A 12,514-nucleotide genomic window follows, 5' to 3' on the forward strand; every position below is an offset into this window, starting at 1 on the left:
GACCGTCCTGGCAAACATGGTGAAACCCCGTCTCTACTAAAAAAATACAAAAAACTAGCCGGGCAAGGTGGCGGGCGCCTGTAGTCCCAGCTACTCGGGAGGCTGAGGCAGGAGAATGGCGTGAACCCGGGAGGCGGAGCTTGCAGTGAGCTGAGATCCGGCCACTGCACTCCAGCCTGGGCGGCAGAGTGAGACTCCCCCTGAAAAAAAAAAAAAGAAATACACAAGACAAAGAGATAGAAGAAAAGACAGCTGGGCCTGGGGGACCACTGCCACTAGACGCGGAGACTGGTAGTGGTCCCGAATACCTGGCTGCGCTGTGATGTACTGGATACAAGACAAGGGGGCAGGGTGTGGAGGGTGAGCCATCTCCAATGATAGGTAAGGTCACGCGAGTCACGTGTCCACCAGACAGGAGGCCCTTCCCTGTTTGGCAGCCGAGGCAGAGAGAGAGGGCAGCTTATGCCATTATTCTATGCATTTCAAAGAGTTTAGTACTTTCACTAATTCTGCTACTGCTATCTAGAAGGCAGAGCCAGATGTACAGGGCGGAACGTGAAAGCAGACCAGGAGCGTGACCGCGGAAGCACAGCATCACAGGCCTCCGTATGGCTGCGGGCGGGCCTGGCTGATGTCGGGCCATCCACAAGAGCTGGTGGAGCAGAGTCTTCTCTAACTCCCCCGGGGAAAGGGAGACTCCCTTCCTGGTCTGCTGAGTACGGGTGCCTTTTCTAGGCACTGGCACTAGCGCTAGACCAAGGTTGGCTAAGTAGCAGGCGTCTTCCCAGGCGCTGGCATTACCGCTAGACCAGGGAGCCCTCTAGTGGCCCTGTCCGGGCATGACAGGGCTCATACTCTTGGCTTCTGGTCACTTCTCACTGTGTCCCTCCAGCTCCTGTCTCTGTATGACCTGGTTTTTCCTAGGTTATAGTTGTAGAACAAAGATTATTATAATATTGGAATAAAGAGTAATGCTACAAACTGTGATTAATAGTATATGTAATCATATCTATAATCTATTTCTAGTATATTCTTTTTTTTTTTTTTTTGAGACGGAGTCTCGCTCTGTCGCCCAAACTGGAGTGCAGTGGCCGGATTTCAGCTCGCTGCAAGCTCCGCCCTTTGGGTTCACACCATTCTCCTGCCTCAGCCTCCCAAGTAGCTGGGACTACAGGCGCCCACCACCTCGCCCAGCTAGTTTTTTGTATTTTTTAGTAGAGACGGGGTTTCACTGGGTTAGCCAGGATGGTCTTGATCTCCTGACCCCGTGATCCGCCCGTCTCGGCCTCCCAAAGTGCTGGGATTACAGGCTTGAGCCACCGCGCCCGGCCTAGTATATTCTTATTGTGTATATTTTATTATACCGGAACAGCTGGTGCCCTTGATCTCTTGCCTTGGCACCTGCGTGGCTTGCCTTGACCTCCTGGGCTCAAGGGATCCTCCAAACTCAGCCCCCTACGTAGCTGGGACCACAAGTATGCGCCACCATGCCCGGCTAATTTTTGTATTTTTTGTAGAGATGGAGTTTCATCATGTTGTGCAGGCTGGTCTTGAACTCCTGAGCTCAAGGATCCACCTGCCTTGGCCTCCCAAAGCGTTAGGATCATGGGCGTGAGCCACCACACCTGACTAAAATCTCAATTTTTTTTTTTTTTTTGAGACGGAGTCTTGCTCTGTCACACCGGCTGGAGTATAGTGGTGTGATCTCGGCTCACTGCAACCTCTGCCTTCCGGATTCAAGTGATTCTCCTGCCTCAGTCTCCCAAGTAGCTGGAATTACAGGTGCCCACCACCACACCCAGCTAATTTTTGCATTTTAAGTAGAGATGGGGTTTCACCATATTGGCCAGGTTGGTCTCAAACTCATGACCTTGTGATCTGCCCGCCTCGGCCTCCCAAAGTGCTGGGATTACAGGCGTGAGCCACCGCGCCCAACTGAAATCTCAGCTTTTAGCGACCCTTGGTCAAGCAGTGAAGGCGGTGCCTGTGATGTGTTGTCTGCACTGGCCCAGAATAAGAGATGATGTTTGACCTGTTGGGCCGGGCACGTCTGACCCTCTGTCCCCGTTTCCCGTAGAGGAATCGTGGGCCCCTCTGTTCTTGTCACCAGTGGGGGCCGTCCTTGACCTCCCCTGGGAGCACAGTGTGTCCCCTCGCCATGCAGACCACACTGTGAAGACTTTTAATGAGGAGAGAAAAACCCTTGAAAGGTTGATATTCTGCAGACACGTGCAGCACGTGGGCTCGGAAGAAGGCGTTTCCTGTGTGTGCTGGCAGCCTCGAGCTTCTCTGTGAGCGCATGCCCAGGCCGGCCTGAGCGCTGATTAACCAGCTGACACGGCAGAGCACTCCGGGTCTGAGGGAGCCGCTCTCCCTGCAGCAGGCGGGTGGGCAGGGCACCGTGGTCCTTTGCCATTTTTCCATGGCCTGGCGGTGTCAGGGTGTCTGGGTTGTGGGGTGCAGGGGGTAAGCAGAGCCAGCAGCTGCACCTGAGCCTCCCTGTGGGGGCAGCTCACGGCTGTGGCCCAGGGTACCCCGGAGCCTTGGTGGGTGACCCAGAGGGTGGGGTCCTCTTGGTCGTTTTCTAGAGGGAGTGTGGGGACTGAGTGTTCCCGCCTGGGTGCAAGGCTAAGCTCATTTTAAAGGTGCCTGGGGATGGGAACAAGAAGCCACATCCTTCCCAGTTAGGCCCAGCTGCACTCTGTCCAGCCTCCCAAGGCTGCCCGTTTTCCTGCCTGTAGGGCAGAGTTGGAGGTCCAGCCTGACCTGTCTGGAGTCACAGGGGAGCACATTGCTAGTGGGGGACACAGAAAATTTGGATGCCCTGCCTGTAAGGAGGGGTCTGGTAGCCCTGGGCGGGGGTCTCCTTGGCCAAGGCACCTGCCCACCCCTCCCCTTTGCCCCAAGCCTGGATTGAGGGGTGTTGGGGCTGCCTTTCCCGACCCATGCTGGATGCAGGCCACACCTGCGGGCGTCTGGCAGGGCTGGTATTGTGTGGGCACTGTGCCATGTCCCCAGAGTCCTCCACCACCTTCACCAGCGGACACGGGGCTGGGAGGCTTCCACAGTGCGCTCTGGAGGTGCCAGTCAGGCAGCGTCTGAGAGCCCGGAGGGGTCGGGGGCAGCCGGGGTCCCTGGTGGGTTCCTGAGCGTCATCCCCATCCCAGCCTGGTCTCCGGTGGCTCTGTCTGTGGATGTGGCCTGGGGCTGGGGTCTCAGTGTGGCTGCCCTCGTGTCTGGCAAGAGGGGAGGGTCTGGAGAGTTCTGAGCTGTGCATCAGGGCTGGCATGTTGACCTTCCTGTTTCTTTCTTTCTTTTTTTTTTTTTTTTTGAGACGGAGTCTGGCTCTGCTGCCCAGGCTGGAGTGCAGTGGCTGGATCTCAGCTCACTGCAAGCTCCGCCTCCCGGGTTTACGCCATCCTCCTGCCTCAGCCTCCCGAGTAGCTGGGACTACAGGCGCCCGCCACCTCGCCCGGCTAGTTTTTTTTGTATTTTTTAAGTAGAGACGGGGTTTCACGGTGTTAGCCATGATGGTCTCGATCTCCTGACCTCGTGATCCACCCGTCTCGGCCTCCCAAAGTGCTGGGATTACAGGCTTGACCCACCGCGCCCGGCCGACCTTCCTGTTTCTTTTGGGGCCACTGTTAGCCTCCGCCAGGACCAGCACGGCTGGAGGGTCTTCCAGCCCCACCTGGCCATCCCCTTCCTCCAGCCAGTGAGCCCAAGGGGTCTGTCGCCATGATCTGGCCTCACCTTTCCCCCGAGTGGGGCCCCAGCCAGGCCCGCCAGCACCCCCAGGACCCTGGGCCGGGGCGGTGAGTCAGGGCGGGGCACCCGGGAGGGCCTGGGAGAGGAGGTCCTGCGAAGGGGCTGGGGCTTTGGCTGGCTGGTGGCTGCCCTCCTGGTGGCTGGCTGCAGAGGCTGGTGTGAGGGGAGCCGCGCTGAGCTCAGCTGGGAGGGAGGGCGAGGAGGCAGGCAGCTGTCTTCACGGTTCCCAGGATGAGGTGGACCTTTGGGGAAGCAGTGGGGGCAGGGCGGGTTCTGGGGAGGGGAGGCAAGGAGCAGAGGCAGGGGTCAGTGGGGGTCTCCGCCCCGTCTCCTCCCCTGGCCGTCGGGGCGCCCGGGGGCTGGCGGATCACCCAAGTGTGAGCCCCCCTTGAAGCCCGCGCGGTCTGGGGAGGAGGAGGCGAGGGGAGGATTTACTGGGCGGCGGAGTGAGAAGGCCGGAGAGGACTGGCTGGGAGCGGGGACCAGAGCGGGACCCCAGCGGGACCTGAGTGCCGTCGCGCCGCCGTTCCGGGCAGGTCCGCGCAGACATGCAGCGGCGGAGGCCGGGCGCGCCCCTGGGCCTCGCCCCCGCGCGGGGGCTCTGAGCGCCGGCCGCCCCCATGACTGCGCCCTGGCGCCGGGACTCGCCGCGCTAAGCCGCCTCGGGACGGAGCCATGCGGCGCTGGGCCTGGGCCGTGGTCGCGGTCCTCCTCGGGCCGCAGCTCGCGCTCCTCGGGGGCCTCGGGGCCCGGCCGGAGGCACAGAGGACGCAGCAGCCTGGCCAGCGCGCGGATCCCCCCAACGCCACCGCCCGCGCGTCCTCCCGCGAGGGGCTGCCCAAGGCCCCCAAGGTACGCGGCCGGGACGCGCGTAGTCCCTTGTGGGGCGACTTCGGAGCTCGGATCCTGGGGCGTCATCCCCCAGCAGGCTGTGTCCCCGCCGGCTCTGCCTCGGGGTTGCCCTTTTTGAGGCCTCGGCCACGGTCCTGCCTCGGGAATCTGCTGCAGCCCAGCCGGGCCGGCCTCTGGGAAGCCCTCTCCTCCTTTGCAGCCCGGACCTGGCCCCCAGCTGGCCTGGGGTGGGTGGGTGAAGGGGGGCTTCCCGCAGGGGTTGGGGGCTACAGTTAACCCTTCGAAGCCTGGGCCTGCCACGCCCTGAGGAACCTGTTGCTATTAAGTTAATTGCTGATTTGGGGGTGGGGAGGGGCTCCGGCAGCTTGCTGGATGGTTTACCAGACCCCCTGGGAGCCCAGCGCCCCATGACTCCTGCGCCTGGAGACGCCATGGTGAGCCTGTCCCTTGTGCTTTCTAGGGGTCCTGTGTAGCCAGCACCCCCCCTTGCAGGTTAAGTCCTCAGGCCCCAGCCTGGCCGGGCGTCTTCACAAAGACAGAAGGTCCCGAGCTCACCTCAACCCCGGGCTTCCTCTCTCCTGCTCAGGGTCCCTCCAGGGGTCTTGGAGGGCAGGCCTTGCCGCTGCCGTCGGGGTCCCCAGGACTGGGAGGGGACCCGCAGTTGCCAGAGCAGCCCCCACCCCCAGCCCTCACACCTTTGATGCTGGCCTCCCTCCTCCTGAGGCCTGCCGGCTCTGCCGCAGCCAGCCCGGCTGCCTCTCAGCCCACGCGGTCCCCCTGGAGCCCGAGGCCCCGTTTCCCAGATGGGCAGGCTGAGGAGGGTTGAGGCCCGGCTCTACCAGCTCAGGAAGAGTGGGCTGGTTCCCGGCGCCAGGGCCAGCCTGGCAGTGCTGGCAGGAGTGGAGCAGTGGGGGGATCTTCAGCAGTCCCGGCCAGTCACCGGGGAAGGGAGGGGGCACCCCACTGCCCAGGGCCACTGCTCCAGAGAACCTGCAGGGTGGCGGCCTCCCTCGAAGGGTGCCGGCTGGAGGGCTGTAAGGTGTGTGCTCAGGCTGGCCCTCCAGGCTTCCAGGGTTGGGCGGTTCTCCTGCAGTCTGCTCTCTGCTGCCTCTGGCCCTCAGCCCCCAGATGGGTTGATGCACAGGCCCCTCCAGGGCACCTGGTTCCTCCAGCACACTGTGGGGGTGATGCCAGGAGAGCAAGCAGATAGTGGATGCCTGAGGAGTAGGGGGTGGAGTTGGTTGGGGAGGAGTGGAGAGAAGAGTAGGGGGAGGAGTAGGGGAAGGAGGGAGATAAGGAGTTGGGGGGAGAGTGGGGGGAGGAAGGGGAAGAGTGGGGGGAGGAGAGGAGTGGGGGAGGAACGGGATAAGGAGTGGGGGGAGAGTGGAGGGAGGAGGGGGGAGGAGGGGAGGGGAGGGGAGTGGGAGGAGGAAGGGAGAGCAGTGGGGGGAGGAGGGGAGAGGAGTGGGGGAGGAACGGGATAAGGAGTCGGGAGAGGAGTAAAGGTAAATTTGAATGCTCTTGAATTGTTTTTCCCTGGGTGGGCCCAGGTCTGGAATGGGTTCACGCCCACCCTGCCTGTCCTCCACCCCCCATGGTAGAGGCCTGTCTGGTCCACTGGGAGGACCCACCTGCCATGTCTGGTCAGGAGGCTGAGGCTGTCCTCAGAACCCAGCCCCGCTGTGTCGGGCTAGGCCAAGCGCAGGACGGGACTCTGTCCCGGGCCAGGGTCCCTTGGCTCACCCTGCTCCGGGGAGGGACTCCCTCCTGGCCTGGCTGCGCACTTCCTATCGGAGTCCTGCACGCTTCCACCTGCAGGCCAGGCTGTCCCCAGCCCAAACCTCCTTAGCACATCTTCTCTGACTGTGGGGGCTGGGGTGGCTTAAGAGAGGGTGATCAGGCCGGGCGCGGTGGCTCAAGCCTGTAATCCCAGCACTTTGGGAGGCCGAGACGGGCGGATCACGAGGTCAGGAGATCGAGACCATCCTGGCTAACACGGTGAAACCCCGTCTCTACTAAAAAAATACAAAAAACTAGCCGGGCGAGGTGGCGGGCGCCTGTAGTCCCAGCTACTCGGGAGGCTGAGGCAGGAGAATGGCGTGAACCCGGGAGGCGGAGCTTGCAGTGAGCCGAGGTTGCGCCACTGCACTCCAGCCTGGGTGACAGAGCGAGACTCCGCCTCAAAAAAAAAAAAAAAAAAAAAAGAGAGGGTGATTGGAGGGCTGGAGAGGGTGGCAGGCCCTGTCTGACCCTTGCTTAAACTGGGTGGGCTGGCCCCAGCTGCCTGGACCTGAACCTGAGGACTGGGGTGAACTGGAAGGCAGAGGGTCCTTGCAGCGAAGGTCCGTGCCCGCTGCTCCCCTGCCAGCAGCCACTCTTGGCCTGGTGTCTCGGACTCTCAGGCCGGTGGAAACCCCTCTCCTGTCCTCCCCACATTGTCCCGTCCGTGTCCCTGCCTCAGCCAGGACCAGGCCCCTGTCGGGCTCAGGGCATCAGGCTCTGTCTGCATCCACAGAAGCCCTGTGTGCGTGCACTGCTGGTGCCCCCGGCATTGGAACGTCCGGGTTCTGAGTCCCCCAAGGGCGGCCATGGGTCTTTCTCATGGCTGGTGATGCCTTCCCTGGGTCTGCCCTGAGTGCCCCCCACTGCCCTGGGTTCCCAGATCTCTGCAGGGCACAGCCTCAGTGTGCTAACCCCGTCCCATCCCTTTAGCCATCCCAGGCCTCAGGACCTGAGTTCTCTGACGCCCACATGACATGGCTGAACTTTGTCCGGCGGCCGGATGACAGCGCCTCGAGGAAGCGGTGCGGAAGCAGGGACAAGAAGCAGGTGAGCCCCGCCCGGGCTGCCGCAGGGTCTGAGCCTGGGACAGGGTGTGGTGGTAGCTCCCACTGGGTCCCACTGGGACCCTCACCTTCTTCTTCTGTCTCCCCCCAGCGGGATCTCTTGGGTCCCCCAGGACCTCCTGGGCCCCCTGGCCCCCCAGGACCTCCAGGTGCAGAAGTTACCCCAGAGACTCTGCTTCGCGAGTTTCAGGAGCTGCTGAAAGGTCAGCCGCCCCGCACTGCCCAGAGTCCCGACGTGCCTGGGCCCCATGCTGACCCTGTTGGCGGCCTGTGCCCTCCTCCCCACAGAGGCCACGGAGCACCGGTTCTCAGGGCTCCTGGACCCACTGCTGCCCCAGGGGGTGGGCCTGCGGCTGGTGGGGGAGGCCTTTCATTGCCGGCTGCAGGGCCCCCGCCGGGTGGACAAGCGGACACTGGTGGAGCTGCATGGTTTCCAGGCTGTGAGTGGGGCCAGGAGCCCAGAGGGGGGCACTGGGTGGAGCCCCACAGGCAAGACGGGACCACCCACACTCTGACACGGGGCACCCACGTGAGTTGGGAGTTGGGGGCGGGGCTCGGAGGGCGAGGGGCTGCCTCGGGTGAGGGTTGGGAGGCCCTGGGGCCCCAGACCACACCTTATGCCCAGACCGAGGAGACCGTCCTGGGTGTGGACTCGAGAGTCAGTCCTGTCGGTGCCCACAGTGAGAGTGAGAGTCCTGGGGAGTCCTGCTCCGAGTGAGGGGCTGTTGGTTGCAGGCACCTTCCCCAGGCGGGGTCTGTGGGGTGGGGGCCAGGCCCTTCACTGGCCGCTCACCCACTGCCCCTCACAGCCTGCTGCCCAAGGCGCCTTCCTGCGAGGCTCCGGTCTGAGCCTGGCCTCAGGTCGGTTCACGGCCCCCGCGTCCGGCATCTTCCAGTTCTCTGCCAGTCTGCACGTGGGTGAGCCGGATGGGGCTGGCTGTGCCGTGTGCTGTGACGGGGCTGGGGCTGAGCTTTCTGGGGGCGCCTGGCATCGCCAGCCCCAGGCGCGGGTCCCATTAGAGATCTGCCCCTTGCCCCATGGGGGCCTTGGACTGGGCATGGGGTCCCTGCTGCACACCCGGCCTCAGGCCTCCCCTCCCCCAGCCCCAGCAGCCACTCCTGGGCCTGTCCTGGGCAGTGTGCCCTGAAGCCCCTCCCCGCTGGCCCCCACCCCGCCCCCCATGCACCACCCTCCCCAGGGCTGTCTCTGCAGACCACAGTGAGCTGCAGGGCAAGGCCCGGCTGCGGGCCCGGGACGTGGTGCGTGTTCTCATCTGCATTGAGTCCTTGTGCCAGCGCCACATGTGAGTGACCTCAACCCCCGCTTCAGGCGGCAGCCCCCGACCACTCTTGGGCGGGGCTCACAGGCCACACAAGTCTCTGGGCACTGGGGGGCGTCTTGGCCCCCTGGACCTGCAACGCCTCCCCCTTGCCCTGTGGGGCTGTGTTCAGGTCCCTGGAGGCCATCTCAGGCCTGGAGAGCAACAGCAGGGTCTTCACGGCACAGGTGCAGGGGCTGCTGCAGCTGCAGGTGAGGCCAGGCCTAGTGTGAGCAGGAGGGTTCGGGTGCACTCAGGGTGCAGACCTCTGGGGCCTCGGCACCTCCTAGCGCAGGGCAGGTGGGCAGACGTTGGCCGCCGGGTGGCTGGGCTGTGGCCGCGGTTGTGACGTCCCTGCTTCTTACAGGCTGGACAGTACGCTTCTGTGTTTGTGGACAATGGCTCTGGGGCTGTCCTCACCATCCAGGCAGGCTCCAGCTTTTCTGGGCTGCTGCTGGGCACGTGAGGGCGCCGAGGGGGGCTGGGCCAGGAGCTGCCGCCGGATCCCGGGGACCCTCCCACTGATGCCTGTGGTCACCACAATAAAGAGCCCGCCGCCCTCGGGTGCTGCCTGGATGTTTCACTGGGGGTGGAGGCCAGGCTGCCGAGGTCGGCAGGGGATGGGTGGGGGCAGAAGGGTGCTGTTCACATGAGAGCCTGGTAGTCTGGAGTACGGGCTGTGGAGCCTCCCTCGGGGCCAACTTGCCTGGCCTGGGGTTATGGTGATGGCCAGAGGCTGGGCTCTGCCCTGGCAGCCCCTGCAGGGGCCACACCAACCCTGAGGACAGGGACCACTGTCCATGCCAGCCCCACTCAGCTCTGCCCACAGCCTGTCCAGCCTTTGGGGGTCAGCAGGTCGTGGGGCACTGGAAGCACCAGAGGTTGGGGAGCAGCACGGTTCTGGGCCCTTGGGAGGTCTGCGTCCTGTGGGGAGTCTGTGCAGAGCAAGAGGACGTGCAGGCCACACACAGGACTGCGTGCTTGTGTGCACTGGCCGCCGCAGGCGTGTGAAGCTGAAAGGCACCCCTGCAGGCTCAGGTGCACCCAGACGGTGCCGTGCCTGGGGCACCCAGGTGGAGCAGGGCTGGGACCAGTAGGCTTCTCCTCGCCTGCCCTAGGGACGGCCGCACCCTAACGACCAGGGCCCCTCGGGGGCCTCGGGCCAGAATTGCCTCGTGGAGGGTGGGATGGGTCCCATATGCTATCCCCATGCTGCTGCCCCCGCAGGTCCTGTGGATTTGGGCCTCGCCCCCACCCCATTTTGGCTTTGGCAAACCCAGACCAAAGAGTGCAGATCAGCCTCAGGACATCTGGGCCTCTGCTGAGCTGCGGAGATGCCGTCTCTGGTTGGCATCCAGGGCCCTTGGTGGCTGGTGGGGTCTGGGAAGTTGGAAGAGGCCGGAGCCCATGGCTGTTACCCCTCCCCTGGGACCTGGACCTGCCTGGCGCTGGCAGAGAAGGGATCCTCCCCAAGGCCTGCTGGGCAGTGAGGCAGGATGGCCCAGCCTGGTGACGAGGTGTGTGGGCAGGCGCCAATCAGCACGAGGTGGACTTGGCTGCTGACCCATCCCCACCTCTCTCCCTGGGACCCCCAGGGTGGCGTCAGGGGCTGGGGCTGTCTGGAAGGGCCTCTGCATCACTTGCCAAGGCTGTGGTCACCACCTGGGGATGTCCAGCCGGGCAAGGGCCGGTGTGGGGCACTATCCTGGGGCCCTCAACAGCTCCTACACCACCTCTCAAGTCCTGAGGCCCTGATGTGGGGCTGCGGGATACCAGGCCAGATGCAAAAGCCCCGGCTTGGGGCTCCTCTCTGCTCTCTGCTCCCCGCCTGTGAGCACAGCCTGCCCCTGGGGCCTGGATCCAGAATGGGGGTCTCCCTTCTGCAGCCCCTGCCCTGCTTGGCCACAGTACTTGGTAGTGCTCCCTTCCAGAGAGTCGGGCGGATGCCCATCCACACGGGGAACGGAGGCTGTGCCGGGCCCTCCTGGAGCTGGGTCAGCGGGACAGCCGTGTGGGGACCCCGAGGAGGCAGGGGCAGGAGGGTGGCCTGCACCTTCCCGGTTGGCGTGAGCCCTGGGCCACGGACTCCCCCGTTTGCTTCCAGTTTTCAGTGGCTCCTCCCCCACCTGGCGGGCCAACCCTGGGCAAGAATGGGCCGGGGGCAGGCAACCAGGATCAGGCAGCACCCAGCCAAGCCCTTCTGAGCACCGCCTGGGGCCTCACCATCCGGGAATGGGGGCTCTTAGGTTCTTCAGCAGCAGCCAGTCCCCAGCCCCGGAGGTGGGGGCTGCGATGACAGACGGAGACGCCAGAAATTGGACCCAGGGCCGCACAGAGCCAGACAGAGACGAGACAAAGAGACGTGGAGGAGGGGGTGGGGTGGGGGCCGGGGCCGGGGTGAATGAGGGAGGGGCTGGGGGCTGGTGGGGGGGCTGGGGGCTGGGATGAGGGTGAGGATGAAGGGGGGCCGGGGCTAGGGTGAATGGGGGGACGTCCTGGAGCCGGCACCTCCTCTCTGGCCTCTGCCTCCTCTGCCACCTGGTTTCTGCCCCAGTTGGAGGTGATCAGCCACTTAGCTGCAATTCCCCTGGAATGTGCTGTCTCCAGCCTCTGTGACTGGGCACCCAGGAGCAAAAGAATGGACAGGTCGGGGTGGGGTGGGTGGTCTCGCAGGAGGGTCCAGGCCCCCAGCCCACCCAGCCCAGGCTCCGTCCTCCGGCCCAACCCAGCTGCACCCCTTCATTCTCTCTCTGCCTCGCCTCCTGGGCTGGACCCACACTGCAGTGGTTGCCATAGAGGGGACCCTGGACTCTTGATGGGGTGGGAGATGCCTGTCACTCAGCCAGGCGGAGCGTGGGGTCCCCGGGGCAGGCACAGATCTGCCAGAGCTGCTGTTGCTCAGGGCCTGGGCTGGCTGGGGGACCCGGGGAGCCCAGGGAAATGGATCCCTTCAGGCCTGTGCCCCCTGGTTTGGGAGCTGGGGTATTGAGTGTCCCAAGCGTCTGGCGGCTTCCTGGACCCTGGCAGGAGCAGAGCCAAGGCAGCCAGCTCAGTGCTGGAAGGCCTCAGCCTGACCCCCGACCTCATGCCCTGAGCGGCAGGGAGCTGCCGGGTCCTCCGTGACCTTCACCAGGGCTGACTTTCCAGAACTGCAGGCCGACCTGATGCTTGGCCGGGGCTGGGGGCGTCGGAAGCTGCTGCTGTGGGCTCCCTGCCATCCTGGGAGGGGCCGTGCCTGGTGTGGGGACACTCCCCCCACCAACCCTCCAGCTCCTGCACTCACAGGACCGGCCCTTCCCTAGAGCCCCAGCTGGAACTGCTGGGCCCACCCTGCCTAGGGCTGCCTCGGCTGGGTCAGAGCCAGTATTCCCAGCTCTGGTGCTGGTCTGGTCTTGAACGGACAGAAATGCGGACGGGAGCTCAGGGGAGCCAGAAAGTCCTCTTGGGGCCAGGTGCGGCGGCCACCCCGAGGGGCAGCAGGAGCCAGGGAGGCAGGGCTGGGGGCTCCTGGCTGTGAGGAGGAGGCTGGGCCCAGCCCCAGCCCTGCCTGTCAGGTGTGGACATCATTGCCCATCTGTCCCCGGTGCCTCGAGGGCCCCACTCTTGGGGTACGTGGGAGATGTGGCTGCCCTAGCCTGGCCCCTGGGGGCACCTGGGTGTGGACCCTGGGGCTGCAGTCAGGGCAGGCAGGCACTGGAGGCCCAGCTTTGGCATCTGACTTCACCTCCT

General features: G+C 64.4%; 1 protein-coding gene across 3 annotated transcripts; it reads left to right on the forward strand.

The window, feature by feature from the left end:
* The first annotated feature begins 4,098 nt into the window (after positions 1-4,098).
* C1QTNF12 (C1q and TNF related 12) lies at positions 4,099-9,349 on the forward strand. Of its 3 annotated transcripts, XM_033228783.1 has the most exons (8): positions 4,106-4,620; positions 7,333-7,449; positions 7,558-7,669; positions 7,755-7,906; positions 8,276-8,384; positions 8,680-8,770; positions 8,919-8,997; positions 9,153-9,349. In XM_033228783.1, the coding sequence occupies exons 1-8, from the start codon at positions 4,444-4,446 to the stop codon at positions 9,249-9,251; spliced, it is 936 nt and encodes a 311-aa protein (XP_033084674.1). In that variant the 5' UTR covers positions 4,106-4,443; the 3' UTR covers positions 9,252-9,349. The 3 variants fall into 3 exon arrangements, with proteins under 3 accessions (XP_033084672.1, XP_033084673.1, XP_033084674.1); XM_033228781.1 differs by having other exon boundaries at positions 4,099-4,620; positions 7,558-7,995; XM_033228782.1 differs by having other exon boundaries at positions 4,103-4,620; positions 7,558-7,906; positions 8,666-8,770.
* Positions 9,350-12,514: the final 3,165 nt, after the last annotated feature.

This window comes from Trachypithecus francoisi, unplaced genomic scaffold (assembly GCF_009764315.1).
Source record: "Trachypithecus francoisi isolate TF-2019V2 unplaced genomic scaffold, Tfra_2.0 Lachesis_group12, whole genome shotgun sequence".
Taxonomy (NCBI): Eukaryota; Metazoa; Chordata; class Mammalia; order Primates; family Cercopithecidae; genus Trachypithecus; species Trachypithecus francoisi.

Bases quoted from the DNA above. Each gene is read 5' to 3' on its own strand.
- C1QTNF12 (XM_033228781.1), top strand. From the start codon at position 4,444: ATGCGGCGCTGGGCCTGGGCCGTGGTCGCGGTCCTCCTCGGGCCGCAG. The intron at 4,621-7,332 runs GTACGCGGCCGG...CCATCCCTTTAG, and splicing joins GGCTGCCCAAGGCCCCCAAG to CCATCCCAGGCCTCAGGACC. The intron at 8,771-8,918 runs GTGAGTGACCTC...GGCTGTGTTCAG, and splicing joins TCCTTGTGCCAGCGCCACAT to GTCCCTGGAGGCCATCTCAG.